Here is a 23,483-nt window from a genome sequence, read left to right as displayed (position 1 = left end):
AACAAAAAGAAATAATGTTACTGGAAATACAAATAGTACTGAAGCCTGTTTCATACAGATAGAAGCTATAGTTTTGATATGAAACAACATAGCAATTATTCCTGAACATGACATATAATAGATTTCTTTTGCAGCTAATTAGTGAAGGAATAATAGGTCATGTTACCTGTTTTAGGAAGCACTGAAGTCATTACAGGGAAAAAAAAAGCAGCTAAAGAAAGAGTTATGGAAAATCACATGATAGGTGATCACTAGTTAGTTGAACTGAATAAGCAAAAAGGTTAAGAAAGTCTGTGAATAATGTTTTCTATTTTAGAGGAATCAAAGAAATTAGGGGAGTTTATTAGATAAACTAATGGACTTACACAATGAAGAAGCATAAAATTTATTTGAGTAAAATATTCAAGAACTGTTAAGGTTTTGCTTAAGTGCTCAAAAAAATCATGCTATAACTCTTAGTGGCAGCTTGGCTAATGAGAATGATTAAAATGGAGCAAAACTCAAAATTAAAACTTAGCTGGAGGCATGAAATTAAATATGTACATAAAGAGTACACCAAGACTGTGAAATGAACTTACTGCAATGACATGAGCTAACTCCCATGCCAAACACATAAGGAATGTTCAGTCTGGTTAAGAGATAGGTATGTTAAATGTCTATACAGCTACAAGTTGAATAAAGAGGGTGCATTAGCTCTTTCAAGAAATAAGGAATATTACATGAGACTAACCAGAAGCAAGCTCATAAACAAAAGCAAGTGTCTCTTCATACAATATAGTAATACTACAAAACTATTGCTGCAAGATATTGTAGATGCAAATGGTTGAAAATGCATAGTGGGCACAAATTTTATTTCACAAATATATTCATAGATATGACTAGAAACAGCATATGCTACATCTACTTAGTGTTGTGCAGGAGCTACTTCGTCTTTCACAGGTACATTTATTACTCAGGTAAAGTACTTTATTATTAAAATACTGCAGTAAACTACATGAGTCTGCTGCACTTAAGATTCCAGGTAATAACTCTTCAGAATATGGATAACTAAAATTATTGCATGCAGCTTTATATTATCTTTCATTTCTCCACAAAATCTCAGTTTATGCACCCTGGTAAAAGAAAGAGAAGGAGAGAGAAGGATAGTTTTGTTCTGCATAAATTCATAATGACACAAAAAGTACAGAGATTGAACACTGAGAACTTTTTGGCACAAGCACAATGAAAATGAACAGGCTGTGACTGGATGTTTGAAGAAGATCTCTAACCATCACAGGAGAGAAGTTCTGAACCAGCTTTACAATCTGGTGATAAAATCTAAGTAGTTTTAGAAAAGAAAGATAAGTTTATTCAAGTAAATTGATTACAATATTATTGTATTGTATTGTATTGTATTGTATTGTATTGTATTGTATTGTATTGTATTGTATTGAACTAGATTTGCTAATGCAAGTTTTCTCATCCAGCTCCTTGTTCCTGTGAATGGAACACATCCTTGCTACATCCTTATGATTGTTTCTGTGGCCAGTAATCGCTGATAGGATTACAGAGGTAACTGAAGCCTTGTGTTTGCTCCTGAAATTTAGAATTTTGTTGGAATTTCTCAACCTAAAAGCTTGTGATCTGATGACATAAATTGAAATATATTTTCAAATTCGGAAATAGCACTGGTTTGCTTTGAAACCACAATAAGACTCTCAACACCCACTCACAGACATCTGAATTTGTTCCTTAAATCTCAGTTTTATTTATGAGTTGTAAAGATAAACATGGCCCATAATATCCATTACTCTAGAAATTTAGAGTACATTTTGATGGGGCTTGGATTTCATTCTGTTTGACCTCATTATGACCCAAAACTAAAATCAAAAACGCATTTAGTTTAAATAGTCTACCTAGTCTTTAGTTTAAATAGTCTACCTAGTCTAAAGATAAGGAACAATTCTGGTATTTTGTCTTATTTCAAGGGAAGAATTAAAAAAAGATACTATTCAGAACTGAGTCCTCACCACAACATCCAGATGTGGTCTATAATATGTATGCACAAGCAATTATAATTTTCTTTATGGGATTTATTGTTTTATTAATTTATTGTTTTCAAGACAATTCATGACCATCACTATGCCCAGGGGTAAATTCTGTTTTTATGTGATACATAAGTACCCACAGCCTAGTAGCTATAATAATGCTTCATATTAACTGCATTTTGAATAGTAAAACTGATACACAAAAAGTGAAAGCATTAGATTTTTATTTAAACATTTAATTTTGTAAATATTGTGTTACATCACAAATTTACCCAGGCTTCTGGTGCAAAGAAAGTAATTCAATAAACTCTATCTTTTCTTTCAAAATAATTATTGTCTGTCTTTAACACACCCCACTCCTAATAATGGCACCCAGGACTGTGACAGAATCTACCATGTTTCTTCTTCTATTTTCTGGAGCAGAAGGTTTTTTTTTTTTTTCCATATCCTCAACTGCCATGTGCTTACTTGCCTAAATGCATTCAAAATCTCTTGTGGGTGGCTTGCAATTTAGCATATTATGCTATTTATTCTTTGTTGTCCCCAAAATTAATTTATCGTTGATCCCATATATGAGAGAATCATTTGGGGATTTCTGCAGCTAAATCTCTTTTGTCTAAATATTTTATTCAGCTATTTACATGGTATTCTGAATTATTGCAATTGAAATAATAATCTCTAGCTGTTGCATTTTATCATCAAAGTATTAATTTATTTAAAATATATGTATTCCCAAGAATTTTCTGCAAAATGTGTCATCCCAGATACAACACATCTTAAGAGGAAACTATTTTTAGCTCATGCATAGCTTTGATGTGCTAGTCTTCTAGTCTCTGAATTTTGGGAATTAAAAGCATTTCTGTTTGGTATGAACTTATTGAAATCTAGTAAATACACTGGTCTTCTGAATTTAAAGGAAGTACATAATTTCTAAGATTTTTGTAATACACAGACTCATTCTGTGAGAGCTGTTGGAGACCTGTAGTTAGCGGTGTCCCCCAGGGTGCAGTCCTTGGTCCGGTCCTGTTCAACTTATTCATTAACGACCTGGATGAAGGCATGGAGTGCTCCCTCAGCAAGTTTGCTGATGATACCAAACTGGGAGGAGTAGCTGATAGCCCTGAGGGCTGTGCTGCCATCCAGAGGGACCTGGACAGACTGGACGGTGAGAAATCTCATGAAGTTCTACAAGGGCAAGTGCAGGGTCCTGCACTTGGGGAGGAATAACCCCGGACACCAGTACAGATTAGGGGTGGACCTGTTGGAGAGCAGCCCCGCAGAGAGTGACCTTGGTGTCGTGATGGATGACAAGATGACCATGAGGCAGCAGTGTGCCCTGGTGGCCAAGAAGGCCAACGAGATCCTGGGGTGCATTAAGAAGAGCGTCTCCAGCAGGTCGAGGGAGGTGATCGTCCCCTTACACACAGCCCTGGTAAGGCCACATCTGGAGCGCTGTGTCCAGTTCTGGGCTCCCCAGTACAAGAGGGATGTGGAGCTGCCGGAGAGAGTCCAGCGCAGGGCTACCAGGATGATCAGGGGCCTGGAACATCTAGGAGGAAAGGCTGAGAGAGCTGGGCCTGTTCAGCCTGGAGAAGAGAAGGCTGAGGGGGGACCTGATCAGTGTCTACAAATACCTCAAAGGAGGCAGGGAGGAGGAGGGGGGCGGCCTCCTTTCAGTGGTGGACAGTGATAGGACTAGAGGAAATGGCCACAAGCTGAGGCACCAAAAGTTCCACAGGAACTTAAGGAAACACTTTTTGACAGTGAGGGTGACAGAGCACTGGAACAGGCTGCCCAGAGAGGTTGTGGAGTCTCCTTCTTTGGAGATCTTTAAAACCTGCTTGGATGCAGCCCTGTGCCACGTGCTCTAGGTGACCCTGCGTGAGCAGAGGGCTTGAACTAGAAGACCTCTGAGGTCCCTTCCAACCTTAAGCATTCTATGATTCTATGATTCTTTAGGTAGCAATATTTTCTGTACTATTTTTAAAACCAAAATATTTATGTCTCAGTTTACACTTTACATAATATTTTGCATTGTGCTGAACAATGTTTCTGATGCTATTTCTTCCTTCTCTGAACAAAGTAGAGTCCTATTTAACTTACTCAGATGAAGAAGTATTGCTCAATATATATTTCCGTTAATAATTCTCATACCTTCACTTTATGTCAGTGAAAAATACATGTTATATGCTTTGTTTAAAAAAAAAAAAAAAAACCTAATCCTGACTTTTTGTGTTCCTTGAAATGATTTAATTTATTTGCACCTAAGTCTATCAATGCATTAGGATCGGCCAGAAGAGTATGTCTTCCAAAATGTCTCTTGTACATGAAAAGAATAAATTGATCCAATATAAATACATGTGCAAAGGTGTAGGGGAAAACCTCCTTCAGAACCCTGAGCAAAAGTTACCTCCTAGAAAGGTAGGACCAGCTAAGATGATTCTGCAATAAGAAACTATGATTGATAGATGCCTCGTCAGTGGTTCTGTATTGTTCAACTTCAGTTCTTACAGTTTGTTCATTATCACAAAAACAGTGGCAATAGGTGATTTACATAATACATCTACATTGTGTCATTTTTGTTATATTTCTGCTACTGTTGGAGGCAATGTATTTTGACTTCCATGAAGAGATCACTGAAGTTGTTAACCAACTAGATGTGCATTTAAATAATAAAAAGTAACTTCTGAAAGGATATTCGTAAGTGGTTTAGTATCACTGGATCACAAGGCTTTATGAGAAACAGGTTTAAAAAAAAAAGAAGAAAGATAATTCCTTGAAATTTCTATTTACAATACAGAACTCATATTCTATCTTTGTCTAAAAACCTGAAGTGTTTTGCACTTTTGGCCCATGTTTAGCATCTGTTTTATCTTTCTACTTGCTGTGTATTTGCCAGGGGATTTCTTAATTCATAATCTTATTTTCAACCACACTATTTTTTAAAAACTTTTAAAATTTTTATTTGTATAGCATAACATAAATTGTAGATATTATATCTATTATTATACTTTCAAGAAAGTAGGTGTCTTCCTTAGTTAGCTTTATATTATTGCTGTTATCAAACAATTTGGGTGGCATTTTTCTACATTGTCTATGTGTAGGAGAATGGCTCCATTTCCAGAATTATCTTTTGATTTTCCGTATTTTCACAAGTAGTATAATCATCTATGTCAGATATAAATGCCAAAATAAAATTCAAAGTTGCATATATTCTTTACAAAGACTTTACAGGAGTCTTCTGTTTGGTTTGGATGCTTACTTAAGATAATGACATGTTTTATCTGTAAGGAATCATATGGTGCTCTGGGCATGTCATTTGATTAATCATCTAATATTCTCTTTTTCAGTCAATATGATGCCATTGTTTCAGATTTGAAATATTCACGATAGGGGTTTTTTTTGGTTGTTTGATCTCCAAATAGGTGAAAATAAAGTCTGGCCAGGTTCCTGCCAAAGTGTCCAAGTTCTAGAAAATCACTTATGTTATTCTCTACCTAAACAGCGCTTGGAATCACTGTGACTTTTCACCTAAGCACGATCTGTTGACATGTTTTCTGTAGCTCATCATTTGTAAGAGAACCATATCAAAGTCTACAATCCTCTTTGCAGATCTGGTAGAAATGCTTAGAAATGCAACTATTGAGCTTGTTTGCTTGTCCAAGGAAATTTGCTCATGTCATCAGATCCTTCCCTGGTGAGAAGCATTAGAGTCAGAATGAACATCATCCTGTCTGACGTATTCTCATTTTTAGAAGTATAAGTCAAGTCAGGTGACAAATCAAAGATTATTCAGTCTCCTCCAGGTAGCAGTTCCTATTGATTCAATAATGTGATCACCATAATGTGGATGTGTTTCAATAATTTTCAAAGCTATTTAAGTGTCCAAGACTAGAATTTCACTAGCAGTTGAGCAGTACTGTAGTATTATAATGGCAACCTTGGAGCGCACATACAGACAAGTAATGAGGAAGATTGGAAGAGTGAAAAGAAGGGAACAAAAGAAAAATAATTTGAAGGTCAATTTGCACTGGACAAGTTAAATCCTGAACCAAAAATTGTAAATGACAAAGCAAGGTGGAAAATTCTGGAACGTGTTATTTTGACAGCATGCTATCAAATCATGCTATCTAGAACAAGGCAGTGGCAAATCTTATTAACAGTTAAACATAATTTTTGTTCAATTTCAAACAGCTTGAAAGCAATGTAGCATCAATTTTCAGGCTGAATACGATCCTTAGAACAATCAATTTGCTGCGTTAAGTACAAAACTTAGATTTGCTATTAATAACATCACTTCCTTATGGGTTTTGTTTGTAGCATCTGCACACCTACTGTGTATCAGATCACAGATTAAAACACATAGCAATACAGTATTAGTTTAAAGCAGTCTATGGGAGTTTGTTATGCTTTTTAGGGCTTAATAAGTTAGAGAGCTTAGCCTAAGTAGATGATGTAGTATAGCATAGGGCATAGAGCATAGGGTATGGCTCTCGGAAGATCTCGCAATGTCACGGGAGGTTAGGAGCATAATTAATTTATGCAGTTTACTGATAACCCCATGCCATACAAGGCAGGAAGTAGAAATTAGCCTCCTGATTAGGCAGTAGGTGAGTCTCCGCATGCAACTGGAGTATATAGGCAGACTGAACTACACAATAAACGCCATTTTGTTGCATCCCCCTTACTGGTGTCTGTGCTCTATGGCCCTGGGGTGAGGACAACCCCAGGTCAATCCAGCTAGTGGACGAGGCTTGCCGACCCCCGTCAGCAACAGCAGCCTGACGGAGATTTAAGTCCTCACAGTATAGCTGTGGAAGACTGACCAAGTATCCAGAATAGCTTATAATTACTAGTGTCAGTCAGCCTATAATACACAGTATTTTGAATTGCAATAGTTCAAGTTAAGCTTCAGTGCTGACCTAATACTGAGAGAGATACCTTTAAAAGTAATGACAGATTTAAAAGGCAGAAGATACTTTATTACTTGATTTCACGGTTAACTAGTGTGGGAAAAAGTGGTGTCTGTACCCTGGCAATATTAGCTATATGTGTGTGCAAAAGGCCCTGTCAACAAGCGATGTCATTCTCAATCTGCTGCACTATGCAACAGATACCGTAGAGAAGCCCTGCGCAGGAACGGTCCTGTCTTGCAAGGTCATACATTAGATGAATTTCTTCAGTAACAATAACTACTTTTCACTGTTTCCATTCAATTTTATTGGTGTACAGTAAGTCCTGTTTATTCAGAATACTTTGGTACCAGCTTGGCTACTTCATTCGAAGAACAAGAATTCATTCCTAACTTTCATCTGTTTTTGACTAGCATCAAACTAAGGAATATAAACCATCATCTCGCTGACTAGCATCAAACTATCAAAATAAGGAATAGAAACAGTTTAGGGCAGAGGAGGCTTCTAAAGAACACAACAGAACACTAAACATATTTGTAGTTATTCAACAGCTAGAAAATTCATGAAAGTACTTTTTAATAAGTGAGTGGCTTATTTCCTAAGTGCTTACTTCCAACAAAACTACATAAAAGTGTATTTAAAATAGAAATGCCTCAGAGGTGATATTAAAGGTTTTAAGAGAAAAACAAAGCCTAAAATTGACATAAATGCCAATTTTATAAAATTGGCAAAAAATGCCTAAAACGGTTTCTTCTAAATATGCACATTTATTTTCTCTACTTGTGAACTTGTCATCTAAAGTTTTGATAGATATTTTGTACAGGAGCTTCTCAGCTTTGCTGCAAGACAGTGTTATTCATGTCGGCATTTCTTGCTTTCCACTCTGCTTCTAACTGAACTGTCCTCAAATCTCCTGAGTCACACGCCCAGATACATTAACAGCCTGACCAGCAAATGATGCAATCTCTTCATACATAGGAGCTCACAACTCAGAATAAAAATGGTATAAATCTCTCCTGCAACACACATAATTGCAACCTTTTGTCCATCAAATACATTGGTTTCTTGTGTTAAAAAAAAAAAAAAAAAAAAGAGAGAAAGATTTAGTAAGCTGGTTTTGTATCATATTTTTGTTATTTTCACACAGAAGCAAAGAATAGAAATCCCTTTGCTTCTCCAGTCCTGAAGCTGGAAAAATCTGCCCTTTGAAGAGTGAATCAATGTGAAATTTAAGAATGATTGTTTATAGTTCCAATAAATCTAAGAAAAAAAGATTACAAGAACTGGAGCAAAAATACCTCATTTACAAGAGCTGCAATAAAAAAAAAAATCCATCTATTCAGAAACGATATTGTTAGTTTGTAGAAAGTCCAAAGAAGAGTAAAACTGTGGTATTTAATGTTTACCAAGGTGCTTACCAAACAGGCTTTTTTTACAATATCAGCATTTGAGGAATTGTAATTGCTGCAGGAAAGTGTAAATATCCAACTATATACTTGGGGGAGATTAAACACTTAATTATATTTTCCTTACAGCAAAACCAGTGGCATAAAACTATTGGGGATAGGATTACAGATCTAAACTCATCATTACCTGTTCAAAAACATCCAGAAATAACCTTTTTCTCTCTCAGTTAACTACACAGTCCTGTGATAACATTATCTTTATCGGCTAATTTATTAATACATAACTGATGATCTAGCATTGAAAAAAAAGTAAATTCCACGTTTTCTTTGTACTTACTAGATAGAAGCTCAGTTCACAGAAACTAACCCAAACTACAACTCAAGACATGAGACGAACTCCGCATGTTTAGATGTCCCAATCACTCTTACTGATTTTCAAATATTCCCTAAGCAGATGCAAAATCTATTGCTTTCAGAACTGTTCTTACAAACAACTTCAACAAGACCTATGGAGATCATTACTCAAGAATATTGGCAACAATGATGAGAAACACACAATATTGTGACAAATTACTTTTGATAGGGCAAAAATATGTGTGTAGGTTTTGCATCCCCACCTTCTCAGCAAAATATTGCTCTCTGAAATACACAGGAAAACTTAAACAGGCTGACGAGCTTAAATTTTATCAATCTTTGAAAGAAAATCAACCCCTTGATTCACATGGCATGAGGAAGTTGTGTATTTTTATTCCACGTGTGCCAAGACCAAAGCTATGGCAGCCACTCCTCACAGACTGAGCATTAAAAAGAACTTTTGTTCATCCAGCCCACACTATCTATCTTCAGCACCATGAATATGCTTTGTGTGCATCTGACCACCATGTCTTTGAGTGGCTTGTTAGCCTCAACTATAGCTTCCCTTGCCGAAATCCAAAAAGAATAAATTTCCTTCTAAAAGAAGGGCACAAACGAGAAAAAGATGCTGATAGAATGCCACAGGGCAGACGCAACGGAGGCAAATTAAAGCGGTAACTCAAATCTGGGGTAATCCCTTTCATCCTTGGGTGGATGTTGGAGTGTCAAGGCCGGCATAGCACCACCCGGAGCCTCCCCTTGACCCCCTCCACCTCAGGGCAGGTCCCCAGGGCCCCTCGCCAGGGCCTGGTAGCCCCCGCCGGTCCCACCGCCCTGCCTCCCACTCTGGCGCTTTGTTTTGGGGGGAAAAGGGAAACCCGGGCGTCGTCTGGGGGAACCCCCTGGCCTCGCCTCCCCGCTAGGCCGCGGCCTTCCTCCCTCCCTCCGTGGCGCCGCGGCGGGGGCGGGCGGGGGGCGCCGCTCCGCCCTGCGCCGGGAGGCCCGGCCGGCCGCCCTCCTTCTCTCCCTCCCTCCCTCGCCGCCGTTCCCCTCCCCTCCGCGCCCGTATGTGTCTTTAAACGCCGCCGCAGCGAGCGCGGCGCACATGTGCCGGCCCGCGAGCGCCCGCTGCCCGCGCTGAGGTGAGCGGCGGCGGCGGGGCCGCCCTGGGTGCAGCCGCGGGCGGGAAGGGGCTCCCGGCGGCGGCGCGGGAAGGGGGGAGGACGGCAGGGGAGAGGAGCGGGGTCCTCGGGCGCAGACCCCGCGGCCGCCGCCCCAGACAATAGCGGGGCCGCCGGCGGGAGGAGCCGCCCGCGCCCTGCGCTGCGCGTTGCGGGGCTCGCCCAGCTGCGGGATAAGAAACCGCATTCATCCCTTCCGCGTGGAACGTCCGCCTCAAAGCGTATATAATGTGTATATATATATGTATATGTATATGTGTGTGGCGCCCGCCGTGCGGGCGCGAGGCCTGCCGCGTGCCGCCGCCCGCCGCGGGGACGCGGCTCCGGCGGGAGGTACGTGCGGAGCCGCGGGGCGGCGGCCGCGGCTGTCGCCCGCGGTGGCCCCGGGGCGGCCGGGGAGCGGGTGGGCCCGGCCGCGGGGCGCCGGGGAGGCGCCGGCATCCCGGGGAGCTCCCGCGTTCCGCAGCGCGGTCCCGCATCCCCTGGCGCCGGCCCCGGGGCACCGTGTCAGCCATGTTTGGGTGGGCAGGTTAACGTTAACGGGCACCTCTTGCCGGCGTGGGCTTGTGCGAGCCGCGCGTGGCAGCGCTCGCGGTGCCGCGGCGGGGGCTCCAGCCCGCGCCCTCCTGCGGGGCCCCCTGCACTTCCCTCAATAATGCTTAATACCCGCGCCCACTGTCCACCTTTTTTTTTTTTTCTGTCTTTTGTTTTTTTTTTTTCCCTTGATCAGGTTTTGCCAGTGTTAGAATGACCTGGAAATCCTGCAGTGAAATGAGAATTTCTTTGCTCTATCTTATTTATTTATTTCCCTGTGGAAGTGAATGAGACTGTAGGAGTATGTCCATGCTGTCACACTGACCTGCTAAATGGGAGGACGAAAAAGGATTTGCTCCCTTTCAGTAAATCTCACTCTGTTTTATTTATAAAAGATGCTGTACTCAAGACCTCATCTTTAATCAGCCATTTTATTTTTTTCTCTGTGGTTTTTGCTGCGTAGCAAGCCCACTGTCACGGTATTGATTTCTGAGACAAGCTTAATTATTTTCTTAAACAGTGTGTCACTGTGAATATGTCACCATATTTGTTAAGGGATATGGATGTAGATTTCTCCAACTCCTTCACCCTCTAAGGAAAAGTATACTTTAGACAACTAAAGGTGTTTTTTTTTTTTTTTTTTTTTTTTTTTTTTTTTTTTTNTTTTTTTTTTTTTTTTTTCCCCTCCTGGTAGTGTGCACATGAGTGCTGGGTGTAATATCCCGCCGATAGTTCTTTCCAGTCAATAAAAAATGGTGTCAACGCCCTAAAATCTTTTATTTATTAGTATATTTCCCAGGTAAACATTATTGATACTCCTTTAAAAATGAAACTTTAAAAACAATTGTTGCAGTAACGAATGTCTAATTTTGTACTTGGATAATATACAGGATTATGATTTGTACTTACAGCCTATTAAGATAACATTTTTAGGCCTAATTTTGAATTTCATCCATGTACAACACTCACTTTGGGCTCAGTTCTGCACTTCAGTCTCGAGAAAAAAAAAACTCCCATTGATTATGATCTGTGGATGAAAAAACAAGCAATTTTATAGCAGTTCAGATGTGACAGTGATACGGAAATTAAATACGTGAAAGCTACTTTGGCAGTATAAGCTTATTCACGTTGACCTTCAGTGCCTTGTCATTCTTACAGTTTCTTTTTCTTATGGATAAGCAAATGAAAAAGTAGTCATATAGGTGAGGACCATATAATTTGAAAACTCTGTCAGCTCTTTTTCTTTGCTATACCTTTCAGCAGCCTGTGTGCACTTTTTTTTTTTTTTTTTTTTTTTTTTTTTTAATATTGGATTTATCAGGAAAGAAAAAAGGTGGGTTATTTGGATATAAGCAACCAGCCCTTTCCCCAGCTGCTAGCCATGGCACTGACTCATACTGACTCGAGGAATAATGTTCTTGCTCCAAAAGACAACATATCTATTAACTTTGGAAGAACAGTTTTGGGTCATTAGTTCATAAACTGTGTGAATCAACACAGGAATGAATCATAAAAAATGGTAAACATAAAATACTGGGATTTAGTGTCATCAGATGAAAATAATTGATTTGGAGTCTAATTTCATGTAAATAATCTTACTAAGAAAACAAAATTTTAATTCAAATAAGCTCTCTAAATCTCAGTATTTAAACTTTTTTTTGCATTTTTTTCTCTTTTTTTTCTAGCTTTGATCTTTTGTCAGATGCTGCTGTCCCATGAATTTTACCAATAGCAGCTTTTCATTGTGACATTTTTAAAGATCACTGAATTCTCAATTGTTTGTGTAACTTTTACATTTCAGCAGGTGTCATCCTGAAACTTGACCAAGTCCCTTCTTCTCTGAAGTTTTAATTAAAAGTTAGCTTATCATTACTCAGGAAGGGCTCTTAAATAATTGAGGAAAAATGTGACACACAGTGACAAAACGTTAGTATTCCGAAGAGCTGTGTGCACAAAATTGACAAACATTTGAAAAAAACAATTCTTAAGGAAATGGCAGCAATGGCCTGAACTTCTCAAAAGCCTAAACTGAAATATGGATCTTACTTTTTGCTCTAAGATTAGATTTTTATTTATTTTTTTTTCTTCCTGTCAAATGAAAAAGGAAAGAAAAGGTTGTATAAGGATGTGTTAGGATTCAAGACCTTGAATCTGCTGTCGGATACCGGTAGTCCTTTTGCCACTTTGGGAAAATGGACTTAAGTAGCTGTCAAGTGAAATTATTTTTGCATTTTGTGTTAAGCTTTAGGACTTTAGAGCAACATAATTTGAAAGCATCACTTTAATCATGAAGTTAAATAATAAAATGGAGGATATGCAGATTTTCTCCTAGCTAGTCTATGATTAATTGAATTTTTTTGGTTACATGTAAAGACAGATACAGGTATCATCACATGAGTTCTTCCCAAGGACACTTTTTTTTTTCTTTTTCTCTCTTGATCTGTTCATATGTATGAAGGGCAGAGAACCAAGGTCTAAGGGCAACCATATGAACTGTATCACTGGTAATACCTAGCTTTTAGTTCTTAATTTTGTGTTTTAGATAGCTTCTCAGTTTTTCCTATTAAATATTTAATATATTTTCATATCCTCTTCCATCCCAGAAGAGTGATATGATCTTATGATAAAATCGCAGTGATGGCAAAGCGGACATGGTTAAATAGAAAAGGGAGAGCTGCCTCATGTTGCCAGCAGCTTTAGCTTTTGGACCTGGCTAATCCACAGTCAAGTGTGTTCTGAACTGCTGGTACTACCTCATGCAGCTTCAGCTGAAAGACTGGTAACTGCTAAACTTGGTCCTACAGTAAGCTGTAAGAAAAGACCACAGAGGAAGTGGTAACTGCTATGTCTTGGTAGGAAATTTCAGTAAGGACTGAAATTTCATGTATTTTAGTAAAGCTGATCTGTGAGGAAAAAAAAATATTGAGAAATCCATAAAAGATTGGTGAGAAGATATTCAAAGGCCGGTAAAGTCTTCAGATACTACAATGCAATGAGGGAGGGGGAAAAGAGAGAGAGAGAGAGAGAGAGAGAGAGAGAGAGAGAGAGAGAGAGAGAAACCCTTGAGAACTCTAGGTTGTAACATTCTCTCTGTTCAGCCAGTGATTTTTTTTAAAGCCATTTAGTTTGATCTTTATTTACATTGTGTTTTTCTGAGAGGATGTTAATGTTCGGCTTGTAACTGTAGCAAGTATTCAACAGTAGCTAGAAATCAGAGGGACTAATATGACAGAGAAAATGAGACTGCAGATTTTTGATGTAAGAGGAAGTTGGGAAGAACGTTTTATAGGAAGTGGGAGCAAATTTCCCAGGTATAGACAGATGCTGTGTCACTGAAGTTTATATAAATGCCTGTATTGCATCAGCCTGAATCTGCTCTTGTGCCTAGCTAATCTAGTTTTGTGCTAAAACTATTTAAATTTTGTTATGATCTAAAAACCTGATACAGATAGAGATGCCAGAATCAAAGATATTTACGTTTTCTAGTATTTTGAAGTCACCTGCTCAAATGACTGTCACTTTTTATGATTTTAATATAGTGTATATGTGTTAATTAGCATATCTTAGGTAACATAATTGAATAATACAGAGAAATGCAAGGTTAATTTTTACAGGAAATAATTATCTTTCATCATGATCAAGTTGGGTACCTCTTGAATCTGCATTTATTTCCAACAGGATGAGTGAGACTGTCTAGGGATGGATCATGCAGTTTGTGCTGAGGAGCAGCTTAGCGGCCACCCCAATACATAAATGGATGAAAATGGACTTGGCTAGGCAAGAAAACTCTGGTGCATATTCTTGTTCCCGCCAAAGAACACATTACTGCATTGCAGCAATAATTCCAAGTCTGTTCAACTCAGTACTGCAACACAGCGGAACTCTTCCTGAAGTAATTATCTGTGTGCAGGTTCCACCAGCTATCACCATTCTTCTCAGTTGCAGTACTACCACAATTCCCAATTTGCTTCTGCAGTTGTCTTTCTCTTAGTCCAAACAATGGCCTTACGTCTCCTGTGCTTTCCTGTCAGCACCAATGGCCTGATTCCATTTTGTAGCTTCAAAGCAAGTCCTTTGTGCCTAAAATTTTACTTTCCTTTTCATATTTTTTCTTATTCCCTCCCTCCATCTTTCGTTCTTCTGTTGAGCTCCTATACCAGAATAGACTCTTTGACGTGAATTTTGCAGGTTTTCTTCGGGGTGCAGAAGCTCCAAGCTCCACACCTTTACTCTTGTGTGTGATTCTCATCCAATGGTTTCACATGGCCTACAGCCTTTGACGTGAACATTAGTCAAGATCTTTTATGTTCATCTGTCTTGGTGAAAAGCCTAACTGTGTTCTGTGTGCTCTACTGAGTAATAGAGTTTTGTTTGTTTGGAGTCAAGGTGGAAATTTTATGAATAAGAGTGTAAGACAGTAAGCACCTTGAAGAACTGCACTACTGGACTGTGCTGTTGCGATTTGTCTTCAAAGCAGAGATTGCTGTAATGTGAACTCTTTGCAGCTTAATATTGTGTTCTGCCACCCCCAGGGTAACATGTTGGTATGTTGAGTGCTTCCTCAGAGGAGAACACTGAGCTCTGAAGAACGGAAGACTGTTAATCTTTAGCTCCTTTTAAGGGCAGAGGTTGAACTTAAAAAGGTACCCATATTCTTTCCCTTATTTTATTTTTATTTTTTTTTCTCTTTCCTCTCTTTTTCCTGTTTTCGTGATGTTGTGGCATATCTAAATATCTGGAAAATTGGAGGTTCTTTTCTGTTTGGGCTCTCTTAAACATTCTTCATAGAGTATTTTTTTTCTCTGTTTACCAACTTGAGGTAGAAACCATTTCTAGTAAAATAAGATATGAGCATTATTTGCCATTCATTAAAATCTGAGTGTAAGAATTTTGTGGAATTTTCTTGTTTTGATCAAGTGTAAAAAAAATAAGATGATAAAGGAAAGAAATACACTGTGATAGAATGCAACATGACAAGCTTATTGAATCTGTTTCTTTTCAGAGAATTGTATTCCTTTTTAAATTCAGTAATGTAAATATACTCTTAATTTGTAACATTGATAAAGTTCTTCAATACTTAGTTGTATCAGTTGCTACTGTAGTATTGTAGGTTATTTTAAATGTAAAAATTAGTAACTCATGCTTAGTGATTACTAATGGTTTTTATATAGTCTCTTGCTGTAACTACAACATGAGCAGTTGTACTCATTCTGCTTTCAAATTTGTGAGATATTTTTGTTTGTATTACACGTGTAGAGTGTATTGTACATGCAGATCGTACCGATCTAAAGCACCTTCAGTTTTAATTGTTGATACTGCACAGTTGAAAACCTTACATTTTGCTCTAGTGTCTATATGTTGGCAGATAGATCTGATGGCCCCTGATAGGTAAGCCTCAAAGAAGAGTCCAATTCATTACCAGTGTGAATGGGATCAGACACTCCTGAACAGAGCTGTTAAAACTCTTACTAGAGAGTAGATGTGAGAAAGGTTATAAGAAAAGGATATGCCCCTCCCCCCCCCCCCCCCCAAAAAAAAAAAAAAAAAGACTTGCTGAACTACAGTTTTTATCTCCCTGTGCCAGCCTTTCTGAATTTGTGCCTGAACCTGAAATAAAAGCTCTCTGGTAAGGCCAGATCTCCTGTGGAGCTAATTCAGGTTTGAGTTCCCCATTGCAAGGGATTATTATTTCTTAAGCTGTTAATAATGTGGCAGTCTAAGCAAAGTTGCTTTCCTTATGAATGCTGACACATTAAGATTTGCACAGGAGAAAACAAAATTCTCACCATCTTCTCAGAAAGTTTAAATCTGCAATTTGCCTGACAGGTCAAGAAAGACTCACAACTTTCCAGAAAGAAATACCAAGAAGTAAAAGAAATACTTTTTTTTCTAAATATTCTTCTAACTGAACCACGTACTATTGTTTAGCAATTTCTGTTTTATTAATTTCTCTCAAACAATAAAAAAAGACAGGTCAGTTACATAAGGAAAGGGAAGGTGTCTTTGTTTATTGCTTTTGGTTGTGGAAAAGTCCAGAAAAAATTATATTCCTTGTAAACATGATAATTAAAATGTCCCATCAATATTTTCATCTGACATATTACCTCAGTTAAGTCATGAAGAGGATGAGTAAATCAGCCTAGAAACCAGAATTAAATCAGTTCCTGTAATACAGTGATCAGATCAAACAGAGCAAAAAAAAAAAAAAAAAAAAAAGGCTTTAATAAGGCCAAGTTATATTTTAGACATTTTAATATTCATCCAAGATGCTAGTAATAGTATAGAACAGTTGTATTTTAGCATATATAACTAGATTTAGGACATAAAGTTTGATATGATCATAGTGGTGGCTGAATCCCTAGTTATATGTAATTCTGTAGTTCATTAGTGGTCACATGGATTTGTCCATAATCCTTAGACCAATCCTATTACCTAGTGCTATATTATTACTGCTCTGTAGAAGGTAACTAGCCATGGACCTGGTACCTCAACAGTATTTGGTATGATATTTTCTGCTTACGATTTGGTGATGAAAAACTTACCTACTGGACTAGATCCAAATGATTTGGGAATCTGAAATAGCATTTTATTGATAGCTATCTTTATTGATGAGGAAAGTTCAGTAGTAGGATACCCAAAAAAAAAAAAAAAAGGCATGTTTAGTGATGCCTATTTAGCCTAACTGCTTGTTGAGTCACCTGTCGAACTAGCACAGTCTGAGTAGTTTGGTGCTTGCCTTCTATCTGTTTTGATTTGGGTCAAAGAAAAAGGTGTTCCCCTGCCCGCCCCTCCCCCCCCCTTCTGTCCTCTCTCCTCTTCCTTTTCTTCTGTGCAAGACTCTTAAAGCTCCTTCTAGGAATGCCTAAAACAAAACTGCAGATTCCTTGCATAAGGTAGGTTTCTTCTACCTACTGCAGAGAACAATTTGTTAAACTGGTCAGTCAGAGACTGTGATGAGATTTGCAATGCATCCTAAAAGACTTAAGATGCATAATATTTGATGCAATATAGGCAGTGATTCCTTTAGAATTAGGAGACCAGTACTGGTAGAATCAAATACGATCACTTAAATTTGCTGAATGTCTCCCACATTTTCTCAAGACCTGCGAATATTGCAAACATATACAGTGTTGTCACTATTAAATACCATACTGCTGAATGAGCAGTTAATGAAAAGGAAATCAATATGATACTGTGCTAGAAATAAAAGTACCAAGCCCAGTTTAGTCCAGAGTGTAGAAATGAAGTGTTCAATGCATGAGGATGCAGATAGTATGATGCAATTTCTGCTGGTATTGACTCATCTCTGTTTGCTTCAGATTTGCTGCCTTGCAGGTTATTATATCTAAAATACCTCATTAATATGGATATGCCCCTTTCAGACATTTTCATAAATACAGATACATGGCATATGCCTTTTAGACTGAAAATACTTTTTGTTTATTAAAGTCAGAAAAGCACTTTAGAGTGTAGACAAAAGCTGGTCTGGATTAATTTCTGCAACTGTTCTGTCAAGTATATAGAGAAAATTGTACAATTCTGACTTCATACTCCCTGTATGTATTAACAATTACTGAAACTGAGGAGCTGCTGTATTTTACATCAGTGTAAGAAAGAGAGGTTTGTAGTGTGACCTAAAGTAGTAGTTGAAATACTAGATGCTCTGGTTTATAGTTCCATATATTCCTTAGAAGTCCTTAAATGTTTTGATGACATGTATTATTGCTGTTTCTATGCTGCAGTACCTAAATATCCTAGTAACAATTAAAAACTACAGTCTTGTACATTGACTAGAATAGGATATAGTCTTTTAAAGTATGTACGACCTAAAGGACAAAATAGAGAGGTCTGCAAGACCATCTATTTAGCCCAGAAATACAGAATAACGAACTGAAATTTTCGTGTTACTTAACAACTTACTCTCCCGATCACTGTGGGAACTCATCATCTCTCTTGTGTCCCACTGTTCATTAGACAAATTATTATAATAAAGAGTTGGTGTCAGTCAACACAGATTTGAGTTTCACCACATTAGAAGGAAGGTGTGTAGGACCCTGGGACCTGCCAGCATCCACAGCGAGCTTCTAAGCAGACAGATCAGAAGCCGGGAAGCTCTCCTGTGCTTGAAGAATTGGGCGGAGTGCCAGAGTTGGAATTAGTGAGAGAAGACAGTAACAGGAGGGAGATTGTAACACTAGGGAGAGGGAAAGTGAGAAGGAAGCTGCATGAGTGGAAGGAATGAATGAAAAGAGGTTAGAAATGAGTTGAGTAGGCAACTAGAGTGCAAAGTTCTTGAACACTGTTGGGAAGGTAATTGCCTCCTCAGACACAAGACTGGTGATAATGCTTAGGCTGACAGAGGTTTTAATTCTGTGTCTGCAAATTCTCTCCTTGATAAGCTGTGGGCTGTGTTCCAGAGACTTAACTTCTTTCCTTGTGATCTGTCACTGGGCCCTGAGAAGTAGGCTTGGGATCAAGAGGCTTGATCTCTCGGGCACTCTCTAGCATTCCAGTAATACCTTCCAGTTCTCTGCTGTGTGTGCCTTTGGCAGAGTGTGATACAGTGTTCATCCTGTGTTTGAGACGTTGCATCAGCTCTGTAATTAAAAGCTGAAAATGTTCAAGTATCCTTTAGTAATTTCTGATTCTTGTCTGTTAGGAGTTCTTGATTAAATTTCTTGTGTAAGTGCATTTTCTTTGTAGGGTTTTCTTGAAGCTTAACATATAATCTAAATCCCTTTTAAGACTCTTAATCGTGCAGATGGCTTTGCACATTTCAGCTTCAGTAAATAGTGGAGAATTCCTTGAAAAATATTCCTCAAAAAAATCTTTCAGTTACCTTCAATATGGCAGCTGCAGGCAAGCCTGACTGCCCTTTGAGTGAGTCATTATTTAAAGAAAAGTGTATATTTATTTAAAAAAAAATAAAATTAAATTTAAAATTTAAAAGCATATATTTAAATTTAGGCTTTTTTTATGTCTGTACATACATGTTTGAAAACAAAAAAATAAATGGATTTGGTTGCAGCTTCTCAGATGTTTTAGATGTGTTTAATTATTCCCGATTTCTAAGAAACCATTGAAAGCATCAAAGCTCATAATAAAAATGAGCATCTTGCCTTTGAAAATATGATTCTGACTGTATATTCCTTGATGAATACAGGACACTAAGTCTCCCTTGCTTTTGAAGCACTAATATGCATCCTACACATTCAAACCTTAATTGCTGTATGAGTTCCAGGAAATGGCCTAAAAAACATAAGCTACTCTGTTTCAAGTCTTTTAACACAAGCACAGCTGTTAAGTCAGAAAAAGTTGAATTGGTCTTCTAAATTTTATGTAAAACACTTGCCTGCTAAAAGGAATCTTCTGTTGCTGCCGAATTAAAATATAAAGAATTGGTCTTCAGGAAAAGGAAATGAAGTGCAATTTACATGTATATTTAAGACCACGAAAGTGGACTTAATTTCTGTAATTTGAAATTGTAAGTTAAATGTTTAAAGTGATAACCTACTCAAACTGCCAGCATTCCTGTCTCTTTTTCCCTTCCTGTCAAAGCATAGGGCATAGAGAAATGGGTAAAATAAGACATGTGATTTCTAAATTATGTTTTTTTCTGTATACTTTAACATCTTTTTTCTTTTTTTTTTTCCCTTCCACAGGTATTTTCAGTAGAACAATTGTTTAAAAACAGAAGTGCTTATTTGTGATTCTCTGATATCACGAACTCATCAAGCACCATCTCCAGCCTCATTGGCTGGAGCCTAGCACTTTTGGCTAGGGAGAAGGAGAGCTTTCTTCAACACTGAACTAAACTTGACCTCTGTGTCATTTTTCACATATTACAAATGCCTAAGAACAGCAAGGTAGTCAAAAGAGACCTAGACGATGAGGTCATTGAATCAGTTAAAGACCTCCTTTCAAATGAAGACTCCTCAGATGAGGCATTTAAGAAGAGTGAACTTATGGTTGATGATCAGGAGGAAAAAGATGTAGATGTTGAGGAAGGCTCAGATGTAGAAGATGAAAGACCAGCTTGGAACAGCAAACTCCAGTATATTCTGGCACAAGTTGGATTTTCTGTGGGATTGGGGAATGTGTGGCGATTCCCTTATCTGTGTCAGAAAAATGGTGGAGGTAAGTTTTGATATGGTTAATGAAATATGTGAACTTTTTCTCATTTCAAGGTAGCACAGGTATTCCAGAGTAAAACATGCTCCAGCTTGTCAGATTTTTAATTTCTGTGAGAACCTCTGAGGAAAAAAGCAAATAAACAAAAAACACATTCTCTTTATTTAAGAGACAGATGTATTAAAGGAAGTAGCAGATTCTTTTACTGAGCTTTCTTTTCCACATATTTCAGGATAGAATTTTTTTAAAAATTCTTGATATGAACCTAATAGTAGTTAAACAGAACTCTATTATTTCCTTATGGAGAGTTTACATTATTTAAAACCTGATTACACAAAAGGTTTCTTTATAGTTCTTGGACAAAAAAAAATCAAAGCATTAGAAATGCATAAAATAAAGGTGCATCCACTTTACGGACACAGTTAAACTAACATTTAGCAATACTGCTCGCCAAATCTTTGGTATTTATTGGTTTTGAAGCTCCTAGAATGTTTGACCGTGATTTGTTAATGAATCATTTCAATCATAAAGTTTATATGAAGGAAATGCATCTGTATAGTTATGATATTGTGCTGTCATACAGTAACATTACTAATAACAAGTTGTCTTTCACTTAATATCATAAAGATATTTCTATTTTACTTGTCTATGATTTAAGATTCAGAAGAAAGTGTAAGACTGGTTGCCTTGCTCCTATCAGTGCAGGCTTAGTCTACTGTTCTGTATTGTATTGTTTCCTATTACAGTGCATTATGGTACATCCTAATGTAGCTAATTACTTATCTTAATTCCAAACAAATTGTCAACATTCAAAAATTAGGTTTGTACTGTGGAGTGAAAAAAATGAAACACGACATTTTATTCATACTGAATTTTAAAGGCTGAATGACAAAAACTGATGTAACAGAAGTAACAGAGGAGTGTAGAAAATACAAAGTACTACTACTAGAAACTACTACAGTAGTTGTATTAGAATGTAATTCTGTAACTTAAAGTGTTTTCTGTCATTCATTTTCATTTTGAGCAATAAAAACGGAGCTTATACTTTTAAATTTCTCCGTTTCCAGAATGAAGTTTCATTCTCTCTCTCTCTCTCTCTCTCTCTCTCTCTCTCTCTCTCTCTCTCTCTCTCTCTCTCCTTTTTTTTTTTTTTTTTTTTTTTTCCCCAATTGGCATAAACATTTTTTGCTGTGGAGAGAAGTCATTAGCTGATTGATTTAATGATTTCTATGGAATCTGAATTTTTCTTCATCAGTCATGAGGATGATGCTGAGAAGTCAAAGGTTGAATGTAGTTTCTCAAAAGCCTTGTCTTTTTCACTGAGCAACAGTCTGGGCTAATCTGCTAAAAAAAGTGCAGAGTTGACCATGTATCACTACTACCTGGAAAAAATAAACCTAATTTTAAAGCAAACTGATTTATATTTACGTACAGGTATAACTACTAAAGTGTTTCTGTTCTCTTTCATTTTTCTTCTACATATGGTGTGAAGATGTAGTGTCAAGGATTACACAATAATTAGAGGAGTTTGTTTTCTCTAGCTGTTATCCTTTGGAAAGTCTGGTAATATAGTTATCTATGAATTTTGAAAGACCATTAGTTTCTCCTCTGAACCAAAAGAAAAAAGGCGCTTCCTTAGGCTGTTGGATTCATACCTTCAGTTCCTCTTATAAATATTCTAGTGATTGCAAGTTTAATTTAGATGAAATAAAATATATTAAAAATAATTTGTAAGCTATATCTGATATATTAACAGGAGACCTTGAATATTCTGTAATGTCATTAACCAATGTGGAAAAAAAAATGCAGTCATTTTGGTTTGAAATTAAGTATTTGCACCTCTGTCACAATTGCAGAAACTTCCATATATAGAATAGTCTAGGAAGATATAAGCCCATGGCTGAAACAAAAGTGTATTTTGCTTTAACAATTTTGAGTTTTAAGGATTTGAAATTTTAGAGATTTGTAACAGAGATTATTACATCCAAAGCCTTCTTTGTTTTCAAGTTAACCATAATGCAAGATGGGTAAATCATACAAAAAGTAAAAACTAAGAAGTTCTTCAGTGCCTATATTTGTATGTGTGCGTGAGCAGATAATTCTCAGAAACATGTAAGAGAGCAAGTGAAGGGAGGGATGGATACGAAAACTTCTGAGTTTACAGTAAGTTTCTGAGTATACAGTAAGCATCTCTTATGTATCTTTACTTATTTATTAGAAGGACTTCAGTGAAATATGTGGCTAGGTCTGCAAATAGTACTCTTGTCCAATTATTTCTCATTTTCTTCCCTACCTTACATCTGCCAAATATCTTTAGGCAAGGCAAGCGTACTGAATACTGTTAAGGCAGTAAATATCTGCCAGGTGAGGGGAAAAAGGAAGAAACATAGCTATTCTTCAAGAAGTTTTTCACAAATACTGTGCAACATTAAATGATCCAAAACCATCAGCAAAAGATAGGTAAATCTTAACCATGTAGTCATCTTAAAATTTATTTAATTTATTTATTTATTTTTTTGACCTTTGATCCCATCTCTGGTTCTAGATCTGGTCTATACCACAAAACCAACTTCCTATCTTTTGTTTCTTGAGTTCCTTAATGTTTGCCCCATTGCTTTCATTCATATAAATTTATAAATGTTTAAACTAATATCTAGTAGTTTATAGGCCAATTCTGTCTAGACTGGGCAGTTTCTTGCTTGGTTTCAAAACTGGCTCCTTCTCTCCAAAAAAGGAAAAAATATTGTGGCAAAGGAGATGCTGGCATGCTCCTAACTAACTTCAATGCACAACTGGAAGATAGCGGCTACCTCTAGCTTGGTGGAGCAGCAAGCATCAGTGGGGAGAGAAGGGGAGAGGGAGAGAAGGGGAGAGGGAGAGAAGGGGAGAGGGAGAGAAGGGGAGAGGGAGAGAAGGGGAGAGGGAGAGAAGGGGAGA

At 37.6% G+C, this 23,483-nt stretch overlaps 1 protein-coding gene across 2 annotated transcripts in view; it reads left to right on the top strand.

Annotated features, from left to right (window-relative positions):
* The first annotated feature begins 9,822 nt into the window (after positions 1-9,822).
* SLC6A15 (solute carrier family 6 member 15) overlaps positions 9,823-23,483 on the top strand; it is a 37,139-nt gene continuing 23,478 nt past the window's right edge. Inside the window, exons 1-3 of one of the 2 annotated variants that reach the window (XM_026049718.1) lie at positions 9,823-9,842; positions 14,948-15,058; positions 20,078-20,552. In XM_026049718.1, coding sequence (XP_025905503.1) covers positions 20,264-20,552 — 289 coding nt within the window. In that variant the 5' untranslated portion in view covers positions 9,823-9,842; positions 14,948-15,058; positions 20,078-20,263. Of the gene's footprint in view, positions 9,843-14,144; positions 14,308-14,947; positions 15,059-20,077; positions 20,553-23,483 lie in introns of those variants that run through there. The other variant, XM_026049719.1, reaches the window with a different exon arrangement.

This window comes from Nothoprocta perdicaria, unplaced genomic scaffold (genome assembly GCF_003342845.1).
Source record: "Nothoprocta perdicaria isolate Ctin4 unplaced genomic scaffold, notPer1 scaffold_61, whole genome shotgun sequence".
Taxonomy (NCBI): Eukaryota; Metazoa; Chordata; class Aves; order Tinamiformes; family Tinamidae; genus Nothoprocta; species Nothoprocta perdicaria.
Note: the sequence above shows the minus strand (reverse complement) of the source record. Positions and strands in the feature narration are given on the sequence as shown.